At 47.0% G+C, this 24,478-nt stretch overlaps 6 protein-coding genes across 6 annotated transcripts; 3 read left to right on the top strand and 3 right to left on the bottom strand.

The window, feature by feature from the left end:
* Positions 1-837: 837 nt before the first annotated feature.
* Positions 838-1,017, bottom strand: CTRU02_204442 (uncharacterized protein; the record flags this gene model as incomplete). Its single annotated transcript, XM_036732662.1, has 1 exon — positions 838-1,017. One exon carries the CDS (start codon positions 1,015-1,017, stop codon positions 838-840), a length of 180 nt encoding a protein of 59 aa, XP_036575639.1.
* A 2,975-nt stretch (positions 1,018-3,992) lies between these two features.
* CTRU02_204441 (histone H3) lies at positions 3,993-4,509 on the bottom strand (the record flags this gene model as incomplete). The annotated part of the gene is made up of 3 exons (XM_070204378.1): positions 3,993-4,177; positions 4,224-4,412; positions 4,464-4,509. 3 exons carry the CDS (start codon positions 4,507-4,509, stop codon positions 3,993-3,995), a joined length of 420 nt encoding a protein of 139 aa, XP_070062141.1.
* Positions 4,510-5,313: 804 nt separating this feature from the next.
* CTRU02_204440 (uncharacterized protein) lies at positions 5,314-6,284 on the top strand (the record flags this gene model as incomplete). Its single annotated transcript, XM_036732659.1, has 3 exons — positions 5,314-5,529; positions 5,582-5,871; positions 5,921-6,284. The coding sequence occupies 3 exons, from the start codon at positions 5,314-5,316 to the stop codon at positions 6,282-6,284; spliced, it is 870 nt and encodes a 289-aa protein (XP_036575636.1).
* A 6,747-nt stretch (positions 6,285-13,031) lies between these two features.
* Positions 13,032-13,531, top strand: CTRU02_204439 (uncharacterized protein; the record flags this gene model as incomplete). Its single annotated transcript, XM_036732655.1, has 2 exons — positions 13,032-13,272; positions 13,335-13,531. 2 exons carry the CDS (start codon positions 13,032-13,034, stop codon positions 13,529-13,531), a joined length of 438 nt encoding a protein of 145 aa, XP_036575632.1.
* Positions 13,532-17,193: 3,662 nt separating this feature from the next.
* On the top strand, positions 17,194-20,050 carry CTRU02_204438 (blue light receptor; the record flags this gene model as incomplete). Its single annotated transcript, XM_036732653.1, has 5 exons — positions 17,194-18,546; positions 18,616-18,950; positions 19,012-19,238; positions 19,322-19,656; positions 19,712-20,050. The coding sequence occupies 5 exons, from the start codon at positions 17,194-17,196 to the stop codon at positions 20,048-20,050; spliced, it is 2,589 nt and encodes an 862-aa protein (XP_036575631.1).
* Positions 20,051-20,326: 276 nt separating this feature from the next.
* CTRU02_204437 (uncharacterized protein) lies at positions 20,327-20,821 on the bottom strand (the record flags this gene model as incomplete). The annotated part of the gene is made up of 1 exon (XM_036732654.1): positions 20,327-20,821. One exon carries the CDS (start codon positions 20,819-20,821, stop codon positions 20,327-20,329), a length of 495 nt encoding a protein of 164 aa, XP_036575630.1.
* Positions 20,822-24,478: the final 3,657 nt, after the last annotated feature.

The raw sequence follows: 24,478 nt of genomic DNA, 5'->3' as shown, positions 1-24,478 counted from the left end.
CGCTAAGGAAGTATGCGTACCAAGGTTGACATGCGTCTAGAATTTTGTCCGAATTAGTCCTCGTCTGTCCTGACTTTATGATTTCAATCCTAAGTTCAATTGTAGAATATGTTTTTGTGACGTCATGAAATTATTACGCGGGTATTAATTTGTATTTCATCATCATTGCGGCATTCAGCCATTTTGCTCCTATTTCGCCCAGAAAATTGGACACTCTAAGAACATGAAATGCAAACGTAACTTTATTGGCTGGGGAGCATTCTTTCCGGTAGGCCCATGCAGCCGGGCGGCTCTACCCGCCGTGGCGTGCTCCGGGTTACTATGGGTTCTGATCGGCCGGCGCCGAGGAGGGGCTGGGCATGTCGGGTTTCGAGCGGAGATGCCTGCAGGGCCGCTGGTGCCGATCGGCTGCTCTGAATCACGTCGCTGCACATCACCCCCATCAAATGTTTCAAACAGAGGTTAGCCATGTGTTGTAGCCGCCGGAAGAATAGCGGCTAGCAGATCATAGGGCCAATTTCTGTTTAATCATCACGCTCATAGATAGTAGCTGGCTTTGCATTGATGTAGGTAACGACAACTTTGGACGTAATCAATCCCACACCATCATGATATTACTTGGAGACTTTTAAAAGATGCAGGTTCGTCACGTTGAGATCAGAATCACCAAATTCAATAGTTAGGTATGTAGAGACGCAAAAAAGCGAGGTTGCATATTCGCTGACTAGCCATGATAAAAAGTTCAGAAGTCACCGCATGACTTGTTAGGCCAGAAGGTGATTATTCCACATTTTCATTGATCTTCCGCCTCACTGATCCTTTCTCCACATCTGGCTTCTAGGTGCACCAAACGCAGCCGCAGCTGAAGTCGAAGTAACATTCGCCATTGGGGGCAGCGGCGACAATAGCGTCGACGTTCTCCTTGCTAAGCTTGATTGAGTTCGCCTGTCCCTCGGGGTTCGGAGCAGCGAAAGCGACGGAGACGAGCGCGAGAACGGCGGCGGCGGAGAACTTCATTTTGAGCGTTTTGAATGTAGGTAGCAATACTATGAGGTCTGATAAGTGAAATGACTCAGATATGTTGCGTTAAACCCAGCAAGAAGAAATGGGAGTAAACTAGTCGATCATGAAATAAGTTGAAAAAAGATCCATACCTATGCTTGAAATCAGATTTCTGTGTGATTGATTTACTTACTTGCTTGCAGAAGATCGAGACATGAGCCGAGGGACATCCTGGGCTTATATAGACAATGTAATCCTTCGTCAAACTCTCCTCGCAAAGTCCAACTCCCATTGATATCATCTCCAGCGTCATATCATCACCGGCGGATAATGTCACTCCACGAATAATGTTACTCATGGGTGTAAAGAGCGCTTAGGCCGCCAAGCAATGCAGCATTGCATCTCTCTACACTATCACGAGGTCCAGTAACGAGACATGAGGGGTCAAGACCTACCATCAAATGCCGGGGTCAGCTTTGAGGCTATTCCAAAAATGGGTAACATCTTTAGGCAGTTTTCCTGTTACCTCGCTTAACGCTTCGAGATCTACGCGTATGCAGTTACGATGGTATTATTCCGCGAACCTATCGACTCTCCTGAAGTCTTTAGGCGCCAAAATTCGTTGATTGTTGAATATTCATTCGCGGAATGAATTGAAACCGTAGGATCAAGGTCTACTGGTATTCGTGTCGCCTGAATCCTGCTGCATCTCACTCTCAGGGATAGAATCTCAGAATCATCGTATGCGGCTTTAATACTAAACTGGGAAGATTTTCCCTTTGTAACTATGGAAGGATTTGTCCGCATATATCCTATAATCTACGCTAATGGCTCAGACTGCTACCCCGCGCTGAGGCACATTTACGAGGGTACTGCTGACAACATATAAGACTGTTGTGCAGCTTAGGTGTTATCAACATATGACAGTTATAGGATGCGGATTGGTAGTCTCGCGACGTCACCTGCCTGATTCGTCCTTAGATAGCCTTGTTCAAGTTTTGCCAAGAGGCGCGCTTAAGACTAGTGGATGTCATGAGCGAAGCACTGGCTTTGAAAGTCGTCTTTCTTGCTATTTGTACGTAGATTTCATGGCTTAGCCATACACTGAACATCTTTGATAGTGATTCTATGACCATGGGTATGTGTAAGTAACAATGCAATGTTGATGTACCTCCGATATTTTCATCTTCCAACTTAGACTCTTTACTTGCGGTTCATGAAGAACACCTTTCCTTGCTCATTTGTTTTGCCCAGTCAGTCTAAGAGGAGATCATTGGCTTCTTGTTTATGCATCCTCAAAGGATGAGCTTGTGTTTGAAATCCTACTTCCCCGCTTTATTGATTGGCTTGGCTTACCTTGATATTTCAGCAGCATCCACTGGTTGACCGATTCCTGGATGATACACATAAGCCGCGGTTACTTTCCAATTTTCTTCCTCATTCTTTTTGGTTTCTTTTTATTGCAAGGCATAAGCTAGAGAGCCTTCCTCATTCTTTTTTTATTGGAGGTTTATCTACATCCAACACAGCATGCTATCCTAATCACATCAACCTCTACGACTATGCCATTACCTTCAATCCTGGTTTACCTGAGGTGAACCCCATCAAGCCAATATCGGCATGTGGGGCTATGCATTTATGCGGTAGAAACTGGCGGCAAATCTGTCTTCCACCAACCCCATTCGATTCCTAGTCTACCTAGTCTTCATTCGGAGATATATTATCCAAAGGTTGAGAAGCTCAACTTTTCGGTAATTTTAGACGAGATCGCTTGAAGAGAGTGACTGGCCTGATGCCATAAGACATCTAGGGTTTATGCAGAATAGTGCAGCCTTGAGTGTTTTGGTCGCCGCTGTGTTCTGTGGCAGCTTCTATCTGACGTTACACTTTCTGTGTGCATCCACATAGAATTCCATCACTGCAAGTAGGAGTCTGAAAAGCAACTGCAAGGATTTTAACAGTTTTGCAATTATTAATATACCGTTGAAGAACTTTACTGCCTCGTACAGGTTGATACTGTCAAAGTTCGCTATATTACCAGAAAGATACTTGCAAAGTTATCTGAAAACAAAATATTGCAGCCTCCCGAAGAGTGTTCCAAAATGAGTACGATGGGAACTCATGATTGACCTCAGCGCCGTAACCTAGAAATATATTTACAAGATTGTGACATTCCATTGCAGATGGAGCTAAAAGATGGTGTGTAAAGTCCCATTACCATTATCAATAACTTCTGCGCCCTTGTTTAAAAGCGCCTGAACCACGACTGCCCTATCTTGCTTTGCGACAGCATAGAGAGCGACATCAAGATGTGGTTTATTCCGTGGGTCGACACCGGCGGTTTCATCCAAGATAGTCTGTATGACCTCCGATTTTCCTTCAGCTGCCGCGACTCCAAGAGAATTCTTTCTGCTTCCAATGACGATGTCTATGCCCCTGTTGAGCAGCATTTACATAATATCGTATTACCGCTCCTTCGGGCAGCTTGGATTCCGGTTCTAACAGAGATGTTAGGGCTGGCGCAGTTGATATTTCCGCCCTTGTCTCAGAGCATCTGTACGGTCTATGACTTTCCTCCTTCATTATTCCCTACTCAGAGTGTAGCCACAACATCAAACGTTACATCGGCTAACAGTGATGACAAAACTCGTGGCTTCGCGTCGGATGGGACAGGCGGTGGCAAAGGCGGCCGGGTCGTTACGACTAGGCATGGGCATTACCCGGCCCGCGGGTCCCACGGGTACCCGCGAAATGGGTCGGGTAGTTATAGGTAGTGCCCGAAAGTTTTACTATTACCCACGGGTACCCATGGGTAAAGTGGGTTTGGGTAAAAAAGCCCACGGGTAGTAAACTGAAGGGGGGCCCACGGGTTTGGGTACCCACGGGTGTATACCTGTGGGTAGATTTCAGTAAGTATGCATTACGAATTTTAGACATCTTTTGTAGTAGCTAGCCTCAAGAGTGGATATATTGCGTAACGAATAGACCTGCTACCTTGTTACTCCTAACTTCCGAACGCCCTGAATGCCTTCAATTAATCGCCCGCATTTCCCAGACTCGGGGTCGAACCACTTGTCTCCGTGGACTCTGCCGGCCTTCAAGATAGCCTGGACGAGATGCAGATCCTTCGGCTTAATGGTGACGCGATTGGTGTGGATCGCAGCAAAGTTAATTACTAGATAGTTCGTTCAACTCGATAAGAGTTTGCAAGTGAAGCTTACTGTCGAAAACACCAAAGAGAAGAGACTCCGAAGACTCTTGAAGAGCGCTAATAGCAGTCGCCTGCCAGCGCAGGCGCTTGGAGGGGTCGATGTCATCGCAGATTTCCTTCCAGAGTCGCTGGAATGGGGGCTTCGGAATCAGGAAGTCAAATGTCTTCTGGTAGTTCCTGACCTCCCGGAGAGCTTTTGCTAGGTATTAGGGTTAGTATGTAGCCATCTTTTGTAGCAATCTAGACTTACTGCCAGGGCGCCAACGGCGTTTCTGCTGCTCCTTAGCACCAGGCATAGTCTTTCGGGCTATGCCAGGCATCATATTATAAAGTTAACCATGAATCAGGTAGGACTCCTAGAAACACAAGTCCAGGTCCAATCAATATAGAATCTTTTACAGATAACTACTGAACAGAGGTTTTCAAAGAGATTCTTTTTGAGAAAAAAAACAAGAAGCCGCGGCTGCGCACAGACCACTTTTTAGCGTATTTTGTTTTTTTTTTGTAAGGTTCTGAAGCTTCAGAAAACTTCTCCCCAGACAACACTACAACCTACCTCCACCACTAACACCCAGCCGCACCGACAAGCCTCTCAATTAAGGTAATTTGATACTTTGATCTCACAATTATTGGTTTTGACTTATTAAATCAATTAGGGAACAGTAGTAAAATATGTCCTCAGGACAGGATCGCGGTACGTTCACACCAGCTTTGTAGCAATCATTTGTACTAATCTCTTCTAGGCCGACCGCTTGGATCTGGTGCTGGAGCCAAGCGTAAAGCTGAAGAGGATTATTCCGACAACGCGCACACCAAGAAGTCTCGTCAGCGCATCGATAAGATGACTGAGAAGCAGAAGGCACTTGATCGCTCGAAGAAGTCGATCAACTAGCAGAAATCCCGCAAGCTTAAAGCCTTGAGGGCTAAAAGCTCCTACATCAGTGCGTCTGCTGATGAGCGCGCGGCCCTTGAGGCTAGGGAAATCTAGCAAGTTGATGCACGATAGTGAGTTCTTTTTTATTTCTTTTGGTGTTTCAAATCAGTGCTCAAGTGCTTTTAGCTTCCTCAAAGGCAACCATCCAGACCAGCTGCTAGCTCAGATGACTAGCCCAGTCTCGTCTAGCTCCTATAATATCGTCGATGACGATGAAGACGAGGCTTGGGAGGATATCCCTTTGAATGAGATTGATGAGGCTACCCAGGAAAACCTGGATGGAGTTGAGGGCATGCTCAACTTTGACGTTGACCTTGATAACCAGTTGCCGACCATTAATGTTGCTGAGCAGTCGAATGCGATTATCGACAAGATGATCCAGGTAACTAGATGACTATAATTAATTACTATAGCAATAGCTAACAAACAGACAGGAAAACCAGATCCGAGAATACCAGTTCTTCCGTGATACCTGGGAGATGACTCTTGAGATACTTTACATCAAGGTCAAGCGGCTGAACAGCAATCCTGCCTTTACCCTAGCTGCGATGGAGGATTATGGCTTCATTCGACCTGGCTTTAAATTTCCAGTAGCTGGCGACATCTTCACCAAAGAGGAAGTGCTTCTTTGGTTTGCACTCGCCAAGTACTGGCACCTGAACCGCTTGTCTAAGAAGAAGAAGATACGCCTGGTTCTTAATTCTTCTGTCAAGAAGAAGAAGACGTAAGTGCTTAATTATAGCAATCCTTTGTAGTAATACTAATATTCTCAGCCAATTCGCACTCGCGCACCGCCCAGCCATCAAGATTCAAGGATCTCTCTTCACTACAGCTCAGCGCCGATATGCCTCCACTCCAAAGCCTTCAGTGAAGGCTATGTTCTCTGAGATCAGTGACTCGATGATCAAGAAAGGTGTTTGGGAGCTTCTGGGCCCTGCTGAAGTTTGGGAAGAGTTTACTGCTCTCGATAAAACAGCCAACATCTTATCTGCGATGGATAAGAAGTTCTCAGCTATACTAAAGCTGATACCATTCTTCCTGAAGCTTGACCTTGCTCGGGATAAAGCGCCATACAACTGGCGTCAGGTCCATGAGTTGGCTCAGAAGCTAACTCGTTTGCTTGACTTTTCTCTATAATTGCAGATGAGCATAGCGAGAGGGTTTGTTTGACAGATTAAGAATTAAGAATTAGCAATAAGGCTAGCATGAATAAGGACATGAATTCTCTCTAGTCTGATTCTCGTATTGTAGCAATCGTTTGTAGTAATCTACAGCTGCTAAAACAATCTAGTACTCCATGCTCCCATCTTCTTCATTAACTGTTTAACTAAGTCAAGATCTTTCTTCTGCAAAGTTACTCTTTTAGCGTGAATAGCACAGAGATTTGCATCTATTAATATTCATGTTAATATAATAGTTTGAAGATCAGGATAGGATATCTTACTCTCGAACATGTTGATTAGAAACTGTTCGCTCATCTCATGGAGAGCCTCTATAGCTATTGACTGGTAGCGGATCTTATGGCGGTTTCTTAGTGGAAGATCAAGTGTTATTTCTCGAACTACTCTTGCGAAACTGCTCCGCGGAATTAAAAGATTGGTGGTCTTTTGATATTTTCGAATCTCACGAAGTGCATTTGCTTCACATTTCAGTAATTAAATAATAAAGAGTTACTTCTTACTTACTACCAGGCCTCCATCTACGAACTTTCTGGCGTTTAGTGATCTGGACGGGCTTTTTTCAAGCAGCTTTTAGCTGCTTCTTTGGCGCGAAGTTCAGCTGATCTTTCCGTGCAATGGTTGGTGGTTGGCCAGTATCTGTTCGTCTCGCCAACTTCGTCGCAAAGTTCCGCTTCAGCGGTGGTAATTCTGGTTGACTCAGGTCTGGGCTAGCCTGGCTATAGTAGGTTGCATGACTTGAACTTCTTGGCGGAGTCTCCCGAATCTCTGTAATTGGCTGTTTCAGGGGATTACCCCTCGCTGATGATGAGGGGTAACTATTTGGCGGTGAAGAGCCCTCCACTGTTAGCGGAGAGCTCTGATCTGACACAGGGCTAGTTGATAAGCGAGGCATTGAAGGATGAATGTAAGTGGGAGAAAAAACAAGTCGAAGGAGAATTCAGAGCTTTTAGATTTGTGTACGAAACGTATTAGTCAGAAACCCTAAAATAGAAATTTACGTAAGGCTACATAATCAAATGTTTGTATTCATCTTGTAGTAATCCTGCAAACTACTTCCTGTTCACACCAAAGGTAATTCTTACTACGTATAATGTCGAACTTAATTACGTCTGACCCTTTTAGGCCAGACCCTTTTGCATCCGATTGTTCTGCTGCTTTCGAGCTCGTAAATTCTACGCAGACTCTAACAATCAATACTCTACCTTCTGGTTTATAGATACAGTCGGAAATCATTTTATTTGTTATTGAGACTTTCCAGACTTTTCTCTCGTTTTTCAAAACCCTGCCATGGTATCTCCAATAGGTAATCCTTGGCAAACACACACCGTTGTCCAAATCCCCTCAACCTGAACGAAAACGCTTCGCCAAATCCTTGTGGACTTTACAACGCCGAGTATCATTCTGGGATCACTTTCACCAAGGCTACCATATGACATCAGGGGAGCCAAAATTAGTCTGCAAGCACTATCACCAAGTTTTCAATCATCCAACAATCAAAAACTCTAGTACAAGTGCTATGCAACGACACCTCGCTGCAAAGTCTTGTAAGACTCGACGTTTAGGCGCAAACCAGGTGCCTGTAAGTTTTACAGGTCATTATAGCAATCATTTGTAGTAATCGCAATCTAGGGTACCCAATTGAAAGCAGTCTCGGAGCATCAAGCATTAGTTTACTATATTGTTGGATCCAACTTAGCGCTTAATACTGTTGACAACTTAAGTTTCCGGCAATTCTGTTCATACCTGAATCCTCTCTACCACCTCCCATCTCGAAAGACGCTCCGAAGCTGGATATCCGAGGAGGCCTTACGCATTCAACACCACACTCTTCAGCTAATTCCGCCTGGTAGCTATGTCTCTCTGATGATTGATATCTAGAGTACACCTGGGTTAAAATATTCACTGCTTGGTGTTTTATGCCATTTTATCGACAAGCACTAGAGGTTATAACAGGTTCTTCTTGGTGCTATTGATATGACAGATGGTCATACAGCCTCTAAGCAAGCAACGGCTTTATCGACTCTGTTAGAAAATATTCGCCAGAGGACGAAGAAGACAATTCGATTTCAGACAGTCTCTGCAGACAACGCAAGTTCTTTTAAGCCAAAAGTCCTAGCACAAGAACTTGCAAAAGGGTCGACATCCACAGTACAGCCGATATATCATATTCGCTGTTTAGCCCATACTTTCAACCTTGTTGTTCGAGCGATTTTTGAGGCTCTTCGAATTTCGATGGTAGAAGCCTCTACAGAGTTTGAGCCTTCTACTACTCGAGCTAAAGATCAAGAGGACTCTGACGATGATTTTGATACTGAAGATTCTACTGCTGGGGAAAATCCTTTTGGAGCTGTTATTCAAAAGGTTAGATACTTCACCTAGTTATAAGATTTTATATTAACATATATACCTCTAGATTCGTGACCTCGCAGTTTCCCTTAAGCTTTCTAGTAAGAAGACGCAAGAGTTTCTCGACCTCCAGAAATCGACTCGCATTGGCCAGCGACTACTACGCCTCCTCCGCGATGTTAAGACAAGGTGGAACTCTACTACACTTATGTGTCTCCGCGCAAGAGAGCTTAAAACAACGATTTCAGCTTAGGTTGAAAAGCACTCTCTACAGGAACAATTCTCTCTTGTGGAGACCGATTGGGAGGCTCTTGATATTCTGCTTGATATCACCAGCCCGTTTTTACTCTTTACAAACATCCTCAGCCGGTTAAATGACCTTACCCCTAGTCATACCTTTACTTTATTACAAGTTGCAACAGTTCACTTGTACTTTTACGCCTCTGCACTTAAAGATAAAGTTACTAGCAAAGACTTTACTTAGATATCAATCCTTCAGGCTGCTACGGAAAAGGGCCAAGAGAAGCTAGAAAAATACGTTCAAAAGCTAATTAAAGAGGATTCCTTCAAGGTATATGGTATTGCAACTCTCCTTACCCCTGAAGCTGGGACATCAGTTTCGAGTACTTTTGACACGCGATTCCAATTCGCAAATTACTTCGAATACCTTCCTTCTTCAGCCTCACTTCGAACTCGAGTACAGCAAGAATTTATCGAGGTATATACAAAGCAGTACCATCAAGATTCGGAACGCCATACCAATACTCAAAAAGCTGCAACTGAAGGACTCCGATACACTCTGCATAGTTTACTATCACGCAGTCCAAAGAAAAGGGTATTTGTAGCAATCTATTGTAGCAACTCACTGTACTAACCTATTATAAGGGCAAAATGTCATCATCCCAAGACGCACGAAATATCTGTAATGACTTTTTTAATATTGGTAAGATAAAGACTTATATCTTACTAGGCTTAACAGCTAATAACTATATTTAGTTATGTTCCCTGATGAAACTGTTCAGCAATTTTGGGTCCGCCTAGACAATAGCTATCCCAGATTCCATGGTATTTGTCGCATGGCTCGAGACTTCTTATCTATTCAACCGACGTCAATACCCTTAGAGCGATCATTCAGCCTTGCTCGCCATATCTGTCACTACGCTCGGTTCAACCTTTCGGCTGATACTATTTTTGATACTTTGACTATCAAAATTAGCCAGAATAATGAGGCCTGGCTTTCCCAAACCACACTTGAGGAAGTTCCAGATGACACGAATATCACTGAAGCATCTGAAGAGCGCCAGCATATTATTAGAGAAGCTTTTAACTACTCTTCTCTATTGGATAAAGCTGATATTCAGAGATATCTGAAGGTCTCTGATGATCTTACTAAGATCTCTATTACTGCTACAGGAGATGCTCCCTCCCCGCCTCCTTACGAAGTCTCAGTAGAAGAGGAGGATATTAGCGATAGAGATGAGGAGCTGCCATCCTTATCTAGCTCTCAACAGCCAAAACTATCGAGTCAAGTTTCCCAACTTAGCAACTCACCTACGCCTTCTGTATCCCAAGAACTCCCAAACTTCTCCGAGCTTGGGGGTTGCAAAAGGAAGAGACTTACTCGGCTAGATCTTGTCGAACTCTCTCCTGACGAGGATAGCGATTAAATATACATTGTTCCTCTGATTTCACTCCGACTTTATCGTATTATTCTCTATTAGTTTCTTATATTTGTAGTAATCTATTCTAGCCATCTATGTTTTATGTAACTTACTCTTTCTCCCTATAACTAACTAGTTATATTTTCTTTCTATCTTAGTTACAGTATTTCCCGCGTTTCTTGTGGGTAGCAAAATTACCCGTGGGTAGTGTAACCCATGGGTCGTTTTACCCACGGGCCTTTCAACCCGCGGGTAAATATAGTGGGACTGCCCGTGGGTAATTCGGGTTTACCCAAACTACCCACGGGTAGTTTTGGGTACTACCCATACGGGTACCCGCGGGTATTACCCAACCCTAGTTACGACAACATCGCATGCGGAGATGGCCAACTTCCTTTGCCATCGCGACTCAGCCGGTGATCATCCGTGCCGTGGATGAACTAAACTCGGAGCCGAAAGGACACGAGACCCTAGCCGGAATGATTAGACGATCATCAACGTTAAGATTGACTACGAGACAGCCCTCGATGCCTAGCCCAACGCCATCAACACGTTAGCGATACGTACCCTTTCAGGATGTGCCGCAACAGAAACACAGTCAGAGGACTGGAATGGGATCCAGGCCGACACGAATACCAACAACCGAACTGGTCGTGCGATTATGTATCAATTCCCTCTTTAGGCAACTTTCATTCCGTATTTTGCTTGCTTAACGTTCTATTCTACCTGATGTTTTGGTTCGGGATTGGCCAAGAGCCCGCGATCGGCCACTAGTAACCTCTTCGGGGCTTAGTCCCCTCGTATTGTCGATGGTCTTATAGACATACGTCACCACATAATTGCCCTTTGTCAGCTTGCAACAAGTGTTCGACGTCGGCTAAACGGCAAACGACATCTCCATGATGGCTACCAACACCGTTGTTGACTGGGCCAATTGCGTAATTCCAGCGCTCACAGCCCGCTGGTGTGTCATAAGCCAATGCTGCTAGAGACGAGCTAGTAGTCCTTCGAGAGGCGATAAACTCGTTGTGGCAGGCTCCATTCCATCATCCGCAGCAATTATCAACTAAAACTTGAAAGAGTATTCAAGTGTGGGACGTCTATGCGTTAGATGGCACGAGTCACGATGAGGCAGCCTGCGACAGCCTGTACTAGAGAGATCCCTGCCACCCGGCGGAAGATAGATAAGTTGATTTTAGGGCTGAAGATTCTAGGAGAATCAATGCACCTTACGGGCTATATCCTTTGTTCCTAGCGTGTTCAGTTATATTTGGAGGCCCTATGGAACTCTGTTTCGATTGGAGCAACGATGGCGGCGGACAGATTTGTATGACTTGTCCCCTACCTCTCAGCTGGACCGCAAGATGTCGATATTAAGACAGACAGATGCCCATTGGTTTTTCAATAGGGTGTGCCGAAAAAAAAAGCAAACCTCGCAGTTTCACTTACTGGGTCAGTTTCAATTGAATGGGGGGTGATTCTAAGCCAGTGACTGCGGTCATTCATTCTCCGTCAAGTACCTAGTATATATAGCATCTGCCTAACCTCGTGGATTGATCAACATTCCGGGCAGTAAAGAGGCTAAGTGAAAGCAAAAATGAAATCGACGTCACCCACAGGATTCGAACCTGCGCGTCCGAAGACACTGGCTTGATAGCAGATAATAGCAGGCCAGCCCATTAACCACTCTGGCAAGGTGACTAAGCTGGGAATGATGAGACCTCGCTTGTGGAGATGCTGCAATCTGGCGCTGTTCTTGCTAATAGTCAACAGCTGCAATGCACGATCCACTATTGATGCATCCCCACAAGGGAGGATTATGGGAAGCATGACATGCGTGAATACTCCGTGCTTCTAGTGCCCATTCTTTTCTTCCAGCGCCAGTAATTCTTAGTCACTTGGTTGAAACGTTACAGTTGATAGGCTGTGAAGATGGACCGGCTTGATTCTATTTTTATAGGCTTTCATGTTGAAGCAACGCGAACGACTCGGAAGGCCCTTGTGCTTCCTGGCAACACGAGCACTTTGCCCCAAAAAAGTCATACGTGTTTATAGAGATCGACTAGATCAGCATGCACAAAGTAGGCCAAGGTTTGATTAGCGCCTATCCCACAGCCCTGTTGTCCATCTTCCGGCCGTGCAGCGGAACATTTTTACTGATTGAATCCGCTTTATCTCCCGGTCCCGGGGGGAGTGTTGGGTCCCCTTTGGAGCCCATCACATTGGCGAAACCTACCAAGAATGGATGAATTAGGCATTTCCAAGGGTTCAATGACCGCATTCTCGAAGCCCTCCCTCGATGGCGACAAGCATGAGCCGCAACGCCACCCCGCTAAGGTCGGAGCCGGACCGCTCGGCTGTGGGAATGCAGCCTGGGGGAGGAGGGGAGGATCAACGATGTCATGCACGCATGATGGACCCTTGGGAAGATACTGTCCGTGGGGACTGTTGCTTGAGCAATTCGAGGATAACCATGGGGATATATGCCAATCAATGGGGTACATCCCCCATGTCGTCTGCTCGATGTCTGTCTGTACTTAAACTTCGGATGAACCCGCCTCAATTGTTGTTTCCTTTGCAGAACTCCAACACAACAAACAGTTAATCTTGTCTGATATCAGCTCAGTTTTTCTGGAAATCGCACATTCGATACGACAGTCTGAAGCAAAAGGTCATCACCCTCACAACTAGCCAAAATGCAGTTCCGCACTTCCCTCGTCGCCGCCGCCTCTCTTTTCGCGGCCGCCAACGCCCGCATCTACGGCATTGCCTTTCCCGAGACCGTGAAGGCAGGCGACCAAGTTAATGCCATTGTCGAGACCGAGAACTACATCCAGTCCGTCCAAGATATCGCCATCGCCTTCGGTATTGCCCCTGAGGCTACCGCATACCCTGGCACTCTCTCGACTGTGCTGGGTTCCTTCTACCTCGGCCCTGGTAAGCCCTCCCCAAAGCCCCCCAAGAATCAAGTGGCTCTATGATCTGACACGATCCAACAGAAAAGTCCAACATTCTCGAAAACATCACCGAGACAGTCACCATCCCCGCCGACCTTGTCGCTGGAAAGTACGTCGTAGCCGCTGGCCTTTACAGCTTGTACGGCGCCTCGTCCGGCCCGACTCTCACCAACTACAACGTCACCATCACCGTCAGCAACTCTACCAGCCAGAACTATGTCAGCAGCAGCAGGTTTTAAGCATGATAATGAAAGTCATTTGGCGTGGAATTAGCGTTAGACTTGCTTCACTTGTAAATAATTAGGGTATAATTCTATTTCAAGTCGTTGGCTGAAGCCCAGCCAGCATATTCTGTCCTTACTTGTTCCATCTCTGCGTTCAATTATAGGAAGTCTCGAGAGACGTCTTCCTGCGTTTGACTAAAGCCATACAAAATAAACAGAAACCCTGTCAGATATGCCTTGCCTACTGGACGAGTTCATTATCCACACTGTTCCCTGAGAACTCAAATGATGACCAGTACACCCACTCGTAACTCGTTGAAAGAGTGCATTAAGTGTGTCAGTGATGCCTAGCTTTCCTAGGCTATTGAGCCTTAGTGTTCGATTTCCCCGTCAAGAGTTTTATTCTATTGCTTGTTGGGCTTCGTATGTTGCATTACCTTAGTTCTCGGGTGTTTGTCTGCAAACATAGTTTCCCCAAAAAAGTTGTGGTCTGTTGGCGCTTGATTGGTGGAAAGTTTTCAGGAAATAAAATGGCATTTATATGCTTTCTGCTGTTTTTAGCGGATAAGGCCCGTCTACGTTTACCAGGAACTCTACGGATCTGGGACGCGCGGGAGACGCGCTCGAAATACCGATGGGAAGGTTCCACACAAAATGACGATGTTATTGCGTGTTAAGCCTAGGATAGTTAGGGAACATCCGAAATGCCCTGATTGGAGAGTTAAGCAGCCCATATACTCAAATTTACACACGTAATATCGTAACTGAAACCAGTTATTTTCAACAATCGACACTGCCGGTTACCTTGATGCCAATTATGCCTGGATAGACAAGCGCGAGAACGGCAGCATGAGTGACGCCAGCGGTACCGCCATGCTGTTTTTGAAGGATGGCGGCAGCAGCAACGGCCACGGCGGACAACGAGTTGCGAATGACGCATCATCTTCGAGATAGGACCCGTTATTGTCGTTGCCGTGTCAGCAAGCCGCCCGTAAAAGCGATGCCAGAGACGCGGGCCTGAGCGAGCAGACGCTTGCTGGTTATTCGTGTTCCAGGCCAATCGAAGCTTACGGAGCGGGCGAGGCAGGGATACGATCGGATGAATGCAGGGATTCGCCCAAGAATCTCCTTTTGGCAAGTTTTCTTTCCCGACCAGTATGCTTTCATACCTGAAATAATCCAGAAGCCATTCCATCCCAGCAAGAAGCAAAAGGGCGGTCTACGAGATTGTGCCTACCTTCTCAACGATGTGACGGGCTGGTAAGGTAACAACTCAACATCACCATCTGTGCAACGCAGTCAGACATGAACGGCAGCGAGGGGTGTGCGCCCCGGTTCAGCGCACACCCCTCGAATCGCTGGAGGAGATCTAATGGCTTGCCGCTGCCTCCACGCGGATAGGGCTGGGGGAGCTCCAATGGAGCTGATAGCTCGGGGCACATCATGATCATGAGCTCCAATTAGTATCCAACACCCCTCGTGGGCCACGATGGGAGCTAGTCTTAACCTCGACGCCATGAGGTCACCGGGTCCGCAAAGATACAACTGTCGCGATGCCTGGATCTTGGAGCTTTTACTTTTTTCGTGATCGAGCATGGTCATACGAGAAGAAGTTTCGACGTCGGGCACGATCGTGATCTCGCTGGCTGCGTAATACTCTTTTTCCAATCCCACGCAAGCTAGGACGGGAATGTGTGAAAGCGTAAAGGGGAGCACGCTGGTCCCTCCGTTGAGGCATTCAAATGCTTGGTTTGATTCTCTGCAAGGTATCCTGCCTTGAATTCGCGATATGTCGCATACAATATCCCGATGCCTCGATGAAAACTAGTTTTTTCAGAAGTAAATTTTTACAAGCAAATTATACTTTGTAGGCATGCTCCGAAGATGACGAACTACTTTGGACGGTTTTGTTATACAGATGCAATTAACTTTTCAAAACCAAGTTCGAACAGACAGCAAAGGCAGAGAAGACTAAAAACTTGACAGTGCTATAGTCAGTCACTTCTCATATTTCTCATCTATCTTGACTCGATATTCATTGTGGCTTGTGCATGGCAGCTTGAGAGGTGGGTGGAACTTGCGCTGGGTGTGACCACCAGTCTGGAGCCCCCTTGTCCTAGCGAAGAATACTTGTCCACTTTCCGGTGTCAGAGTACTGTCAAATTTGTGGATAGCTACAAAAGAGGCTCTAGTTGAGATGAACAGGTCAGAAGCGGAGTTGAGCAAAACCAGTTCACGTCAATTGGGCTCAGATTGGATCAGAAGCGATGAAAGAGTAAGTATACAACAATATTCTTGGGAGTTTCATCAAGCCCAAAGCTTAGTTCACAAACCACCCACTAGTCTCAAGCGCATCGTTGTGCCGTCATGTACACCAGCACCGATTATGTGGCTGCATCCAAGTGGCGTAGGGTTACATCGTAAGCTCCGTGTCATCAGTTCATCTCCAGATATTTACCAGCAGCAACGCTAACGCTCGGACATCCAGGGCTGGCAGTGCAAAACCGCGACATTAGCGAAGTGACTTTAGTGGCTCTAGACTGCTGTCATTATCCGTACACTTGACACAACGGGGAACCTAACGGGGCAACCGAAGGGGGCGAGAACAGCTCATGTGGAGTAGGAAATTTTCGAATTGTATGGCGCCAAGTGCTTGTATGTTAACAAGTTGGGTCGGCTGAGTGTCGAGGTCGGTCCAGAAGGAAATCGGCGATCGCATGAGATACACTTTGGGATGCACTGAGCGTGCTGAATACATCAAGGAAGCTGCATGGGAATAGGCACCTATTGCATGCGCAGTGATACTGATGTAGTAGTAGCAAACACGCATGCCATACTCTTATTCCTCTGGCTCGGAGAATCGAGTCAAAGGCAAAAGCCCCAGCCCATCGGTTATCCTTGCATCCCTCCCGCCCGTCCTAAGCAACGGAGAAGAAAACATAACGAAATCCATCAGCGAGTCAAACTAAATGCTGCCAAAAATTAGCGCAATGGAGCTCCAACTCGCACGGAAAGTGGGGGTTTTGCCATCTTTTAGCATATTTTCATCCAGATTCTAGGATGCAAATCGCTGACCCTATCCAAGTTCTAGACACAAATGCCACCCTCCTCGCAAGCTGTTCCTGGCATCACACTGACCCATTCGCGGCCCAAGCACAAGCTAAAAGGCATCTCTGACCAACGACTTCTGCCCTGTTGTCCCATCATCAGCCAGTTTTTTTCCCATCGGAAGACTATCCGCAAACCCCTTATATGCAGCACTAGAAAACAGGTTTCAACGGGCCCAAAACCCCCTCTCCCCAGTGGCGAGCATTCCCTTGTTTTACACCAAGTGCCGAGTACACGGTAGTATTGTGTTTTGAATGGATGTGCCACTACGCTCGAGCGCAAATGTCAGATGCAATTGTCAGATCCTGGTAGCGGCTTACTCCAGTCTTCTTTCATGAGGAGCTAGGCGCAACGTTCCCCTTCTTCATTTTCAGCGTTTGTTTTTTTTTTTTTTTCCCTTTCTTGTCCCTGCCGAAATTATCCATCTATTCACATGGTAATGAGATGAGACATTTGCGTGCCAAACTCTGCCAACAAGGTTTCGATTTCTTTGTTGAGTTCCTCACGAGGGCACCCACAACTTCTCCAATACTTACCTTGCGGCCATAAGAAGCCCATATTTGTCAGCCATGACGCCCGGTTATGATGTTAATGATGACGCCCTCCCCCTCCCTCGCTCCGGGAAGGGCAACGACCCAAAGGCTATTCCTACAGGGAGTACCGACGAGGAGGTACTTGCAAGAATTCTACCCCGTCCAGACACGACGGCCATTGAAGCTGCAATGATTAGCATTGGTCACGACTCTGATGAAGGCGGTTTGGAGGCACATCGACCCCGGCTGGGCCGTTCCCTTTCAAAATCTAGCATGGCAACGGAAGCTCTCAAAAGTCACTCTGAAACAGATGCGGTCATAATAGAAGATAGCACTGGAGACGAAGCTTCTCACCCTAGACGGAATAGCGTTGAGCTTAAAGACCGTTCCCGTCCTTTGTCCCGCGCAGGTTTGATATCCCCAGATCACGCCCAAGTTAAGCCTGATACGGACAATGTCGCTATTCCTGCCCGTGGTTCATCCCGACCCGATCGCACTAGCAGCAATGGCAATGGTCGAATCGCAGCACGTAGCGGATATAATATACCCCAGCGGGTCCCTCGTGCTGACGAAGTCGAGCTTGCGAAGAGGATCTTGGCTCAAGCTACCGAGGGTGAGCCTTACTCGCCATCCTACCACAGGGAATATTCATCACCGCCGCGAACGAATCGCTCAGCGACTCCTCCACCCATAGGCCGCTCTCGAAGGAGAATTATCTATGAGTCTGACGAGGAGGAGGAAGAGGACTATTACCAACCCACGTATCATGACGAGATCCGAAACAAAGACCGCAATAGGAGTATAGTATCTACACCAGTTACTGCGATCCATATACCGACGGAAGAAAAATCAAGGTCGCCTGCCTCACTTCACCGACATAGCCATAGTGGCAGGCTGGTACAATCGTCACGCAGGTCCTCACAGCCCCCACCTCTTTTGCGCCCCAGCATATCGCTGGTGGCCTACAAGTCCGAGTCTCGAACCCCTGCCTTCGATCAGCATCATTTGTACGAGGATGCAGAGCCGCCGCCGATTAGCCAAAGACGGCCCGATCACCCGCGTTCACGCCGGGGAACACACCACAAGTACACCGAGATGGGTGAAGAACGTCATCAGGATTACAGCGTCAAGAATGGACTCAGGGCAAAGCTGACGCCGGATTATCGACCAAGGACCGTGGAAAGGATAGCGCCGAATGACGATGCGGTTTCCATTTCACAACAATCGACATCCAAACACAGCACGACGAGCAATGGCTCAAGCCGGACCGCAGACTTTTTCGGCCCTGGCATTTTCCAGGTCGTTCTTCGCAATCCGACTACTGCGCACCAGCTGCTGAAGTTCAGCGAAGCGCGTTTCTGCAGTGAAAGCGTCGAGTTTCTCCAAAAGGTAAGTAAACTTTAGCCCTTTTTTAAATTCGATGGCGTATTACAAGTGCTGATGTCATTGAACTTCAAGGTTGAGAAATATCAGACGACTTTGAACACTCTTGCGGGAATAATGACAACGATTCACAAAGACCATCTCGCTGAAGACTCTCCGAAGCAGATCAACGTCAACAGCGACCTGAGAAAGTCAATTCACTCTGAGATGAAGTCACTCGTTAACAGAACCCTCCCCTCCATGGAAACTCTCTTCACAGACCTGCAAGAGAGTGTTGAGCATGATGTTTACTTGGACGTGTACCCTCGCTTCGTGCGTTACCAGATGGCACTGAGCGCCACAAAAGCGTTAGCCACCAATAGATATAGCTACCAAGGTCTTGGTGATTGCTTTTGCTTGACCAACCCCGCGTAAGCATTTCAACCCTGACCCTTCCGCGTTTACGATATTGAGGCTAACATATACCGATAGTATTGCTGATAATCCCATTGTCTATGCCTCGGACGGGTTTGTGAAGGTCACTGGATTCTCACGGTCTGAAATCATTCCGCGAAACTGCAGGTTCCTCCAAGGCGCACATACTGATCGCGGACCGGTCCGCCGACTGAAAACTGCTATCGAAGAAGGAAAGGAGTCGGTCGAGCTAATCTTGAATTACAAGAAAAACGGCGATCCATTTTGGAATTTGCTCTACGTCGGTAAGAACTCTTATGAACTTGAAATCGCATGGCGGGTGTAGTTTTAAGTGAGCCAGATGACTGACCATGAAACCAAACAATAGCCCCGCTGTACAACGAATCAGGAAAGCTGGCTTTCTTCCTTGGTGGCCAGATCAACTGCTCCACAACCATTCACAGTAACGTGGATGTAATGAGAGTCTTATCAATGTCGAGCCAAGACGATACGCCGACTAAACCAAGGGCGCCGTCTCTTCATCGATCAGGGTCGTTACCTTCTGCACGAAAAGCTTTCCTGAAGGTTCTGGGTGTTCGCACGGATAGTTATGGACAAAACGGTGTATCAAATGACCCCGGAATGGAAAACAAGCTGCTCCATCGCATGGAGGGCCAGACTCTGAATGCGCAGATGAAGGAATTCTACACTGCATATTCAAAAGTAAGGAATCATCCGCCAACAACCCGAAAACAAACCACTAACGCAGTTATAATAGTATCTAATCTTGAGTTATGACTCTTTCGTCATCAAATTTTACTCCGAAGGAGTAATGGATATCCTTCACCCCGCCAACAACACCGTTGGCTTAGTCGCCGGGCAGGAAGTCTTCCGCTTCTTCAAACAGAACATGGTTAACAACCAATCTGACTACAAGGGCCGGGTTCGGAACGCCCTTCGCAGCGGATCACCGATTTCTCTTGAACTTCGACTTCAGACACGACGCAGTGCTCTGTTCCGCGGGGACGAGAAATTCATGACACATTGGACGCCATTAAAGGATGAAAAGTCCCTCATTCATTGGGTGGTGGTCACCATGTCGCCAGCTATTCAGTAAATCCGTATTCCCGCTTTGGGGTTGTGAACCACGTGTGGTGCGTCGAGATCGCCCAGATATTTCTTACGGGCGTGTCGCAGTTTCTCCTAGTTGAACAAGTAGTGAATATATACCCCTTTTCTTGTCTTGATGCAATGATGTGCCTTCAACCACTCCGGCCCATAACTTGAAGAGTAGAGACAGATGAGAGAAAATCCTGCTTTAACATGAACCCGGAGACGTTTCGCCAGCCTTGAAATCACATCGACTAGATATGCGCCATTAGCGACACCCTCATCACATACCTACTCTGAGCATGACGACGTACCACAATGGACACGTAGCACCGCGCTTCATGAGCCAGGATTCGATGCATTCCGAGCAAAAGATGTGGCCGCATGGAAGTTGGGCAACAAGAGTACCGGCTACGAAGTCGTCCAGACAAACAGAGCACGTTGTCGCCGCCGCAAGTTGGGCAGCCATGTCAAGCTTGCTATGCGCTATCTTTGCTAATGGAGGTCTAGTTGGGAGATCTCTTCGGGGTGAGCGGTCGAGCGGCCTCAAAGCAAGAATTCCATATTGGCTTTGTTGCTCGTCTCGTGGCACATGACCTGGGAAAACTGTTTGGCGTGGGGTGTTCCTTTTCCTGCAACCCAACTGGTAGAGAGTTAGGCCGAACAACAAGGCAAAGGCGACACAAATCGCAGCTACAACAGCTCCAGGCTGACCCGAAAGCCCATCAGAATGGGCAGAGTCGCTTGTAGATGCATTTGAAATGCTTGTAGGGCTCATATGGCGGATAGCATGGGATTTGAAGGACAGGCAGGATGGTGTAAATAATGGAGAAAGGATGAACTGAGGTCAAGCTGGATTCACGCTTCCTGGCCTTGGTATAAATCCGAAAACCTCGACAGGTAAAGATCAGCTTTCTCCCATTGCATCGAACAATCTCACCGACTGATTCACATGCGGTGTCTCGGTTGAGGGATTAACCACCATGATGTCCGGGTTGCCAGTTCTGGTTTCGAGGGCCGGGCATCACGAATTCTTGGCAACCGATTGGTACGGGTGTTTGCGTGTCTTGGGTCATTTGCGCACGTTTGCCCATGGGGTAGTTGAAGCTTGTAAGTAATTTTAACGTAATGGCTGCTCATCACCACGGAATAGGAGAACGAGCGCTTGCCCCTTTTGTATGAGGCATTTTCTTGGCATTCCTGCGGCTCACCCGCGGCCTATGTACGTAACGCTCTGGAGGCCGCCTATACGCAAAAGCAATGGTAATTTCGGGAGAACTAACAACTCAATTGCTTGTGAAAAGCAGCAGAAAATAGGTCGTTCTCTGAGACTGTGGCTTCTTCCTCGTTTATGAAAGTAAAGCTCTAATCAGGGCGTAAGACGCACCTAGTGCTTCGCAAAAGAAATCATGCTACAGCCCCCATGACCAGCAATTCCCGATTTTGTTCAGATGTCTTTGGTACTGATTTACAAGTGTAAGCTGACTAAGTACCACGCCAGATGATTTTGTAATGTCCAAGCTCGTTGCTATGGATGTCGGAACGAATCCTATGGTGGTCAACAGGGGTAGATGGAGGTGTTTACCGAAGTTGGTCTTCACGTGTTTTCCAGGGGCCAGATCTGCGAACAATTTGCTTCTCCTATGGTCAAGACTTCCGCAAGGTAACGACGGGACTCCTTAGTTTGAATCAACAGACGATTACCAAAGAAAATATATGAAAGCTCCAATCCATCAAAATACCACCAGTATCAGCAATGAGATCTTCCAGGTCTTAGTGTAAGTAGGTAGCTCGCCTTTCCTCCTATCAAACACTCAGCAGAGGATGAGACCAAACCCGGCTTCCAATTCATCATCAGACCCTTGTGTTAGAAGAGCGCTGTTTATTACGTTGATTCATTTCTTTTCTCGCGCATTGCACATTTACCGATGTGAGACGTTAAAAGGCAACTGTTGATCTTCCGTTCCCGGTCATACTTGACGATACAATTTGTTCCATGGGTAAATCTGAGCTATTGAACGTCAATTGCGGCGAAATGCGAACGAACTACATGCTGCTTTGAGGTTTCTAAGACTTTGATCGAAGCTCAACCTCAAAGATTATCTTGGAGAATCAAGCTTTCTAATTAGGTACTCCGACTTCCATGCTACTACTGCCGAGAATAGCTTTAAAGCGGAGAAAGCATGACCCAGGAGTGATTGGAGCTGAACTTTTACCAGCCATTAGGGAGCACAAAGATTCTATAATGGAATGCGCTGGCCAAAATGAAGCATCCTCAACCTTGATCCAGCGTTCGGCCTGCCATGCGTTGCCGTGAAACGATCGACATGCTTCATGCCGCATTTGACGGTGCTCCGTTAGACTTTACCATCAATTTCGGTCTGAATATATGTCAGTTTCACTTTTAAAGCAGGTTACGTCCCCAATCAGCTATGTGTATTTGACAATGTTCTGTCTAGCAGTCTCTACATATTTCCTGCCCTGTATCCCGCCAAATTGGAGATTCTAAGACTGTCAAAAATGTATACAGATACATATATGTATGCATGAAATGCAAATGTTGCCAAGGCTGGATCCTTGAAAGCTCTCCGAATCATCCGAGAAGAATAACAACTTGTAGCCTCCTTATGTCTTTGTTGTCTATCCTGTGAAGTCAGATTCCTCGCGTCACAGCTGATCTAGGCTCATGGCATCGGTCCCTGCCGCGCATGTAACAAAGTGATCCGAAGTTTCCGGATGTCGGACTACTTGGCTACGGCAGTCCGCAGGGCGCACTGGGTCAAAATTCAATAATTTCCGCATCGGGTCAATAGGTCTACACCTAAGGGGAGGATTTTTAAAAGGCTCTGATTGGCTGAGAATTACAGGCACTTGCGCGAGTCAAGAGCGAAAAGGGTAAATGCGGGCAGTGTAATTATATATGGGGTAGTTGAGGTAGTTAAGGCAATTAGGGCAGTTGGGGCAGTTAGGTGTTACGACCCGTAAACAAGGATAACAGCTGAACGACCCACTTGGGCGTCGGGCGGCTAGAACATGATTGATTGATTGATTTATTCCTACTCGGTTATGAAGCCGCTCTTATGCCAGCAGCTATGCCCGGAAAGCGGGGTTTGGCAGGTAGCCGAAGCGTCGACAATAAACAGCGACGCCCCACTTCGCCCTGATGTTGCATCAGGGCCAGCTATCCCCAAGCTCCCCACTATGTTCTCTATTCTGTGTGTTTGTGCCTTCTGTTGAAGAAGTGTGTTGCTCTCCTGTCTGCTTTCTCGCTTTTGTGTTGCTCTCTAGAATGCTTGTTTTGCGTCCTCCTGCTTCGGTTCAGTTGGTGCTGGTAGCACCGTATCTGGTTCTTTATACCTACAGTCTCCCCCCAGCGCTCAGCTTTGTCTCTTTGTTTTGTCCGTATCCTCCCGGACTTGTATATGCCGTTTTCTCAGTTGCATCTGTAAATTCTTTGTTGCCTCCTGCCGGGTTCCTATGTGGCCTCTTGTTTCTTGCCTGTTGACCACTATTGCCCTCTACCACATTGGCCCAAGGGTCTTCCACGAAGCATAATGCTCTACTGACTCCGACATGTTCGATTACTGGGTATGAGAGCTCCCGCATAGATTCCGCAGACATTGTCGCGCGTTGAAGGGACACCAATCCTTCTTCGCAAAAGGGGCGACAGGGGACCAGTCTGTCTGTGGTCTGTAGTATTGTGTGGCATCGATCGTAGCATGCCTAATGCCTGGTGCTTTCTCCGTGCGGAAGGTGATACTGTTCTGTCGGACTCATCTTCGTCGTTGTAGGACGTTGCAAACTTTGTCGGGGGTGACAGGTGACCCAAAACCTGTCGGCGGCTGTTGTGTTGAAGTTGATTGTTTGGGCGCAGTCTTAGTGCTTCGTGTAGCGGCTTGTGGCTCGCCTGTGGTGGTGGTAACAGTGTTGTCTATTGATATGTCGTATTTTGCGGCTTGCTCTCAAGTTTTTCATTGTAGTCGGGGCGTGCTCTGCGGCCATCTTGGGCCCCTTTGGGACGTAGAATCAAGGCCGAGGATGGCATTGCATCGAAGGGGGCTCTGTGGCCGCGAGCACGCGTATTTGGGGCCGTTTTTGCTCCGATTTTCAAAAATTTCGTTCTCGCTGTTGTTGATGTTTTTTGGGGCGGCTAGAACAGGACATTTGTACTGCAGAATCACAGGAACAACAGGGATTCACTCGGAAACGGAAGAACTATGGTGCAAGTCACGTGACGATAAGATAAGAGATTAGATCCGTACGCTAAGAATACGGAGTCCGTCCTTGGCACATACGGGATCCGTATGAACGAGGAACGGACCCCGTCAGGATCAGGAACGGTAAAACAAACAAAGGGTACTGTTCGGACTTGTATATAGTATGACCTGAGCTCGACTCATAGTCAGACTTTGTTAGAAGTATAAGTATATTATAC

The sequence above is a fragment of the Colletotrichum truncatum genome, assembly GCF_014235925.2.
Source record: "Colletotrichum truncatum strain CMES1059 chromosome Unknown Contig_0002, whole genome shotgun sequence".
Lineage (NCBI taxonomy): Eukaryota > Fungi > Ascomycota > Sordariomycetes > Glomerellales > Glomerellaceae > Colletotrichum > Colletotrichum truncatum.
The sequence above is the reverse complement of the archived record's forward strand: the minus strand, read 5'-3'. Positions and strand labels throughout refer to the sequence as shown.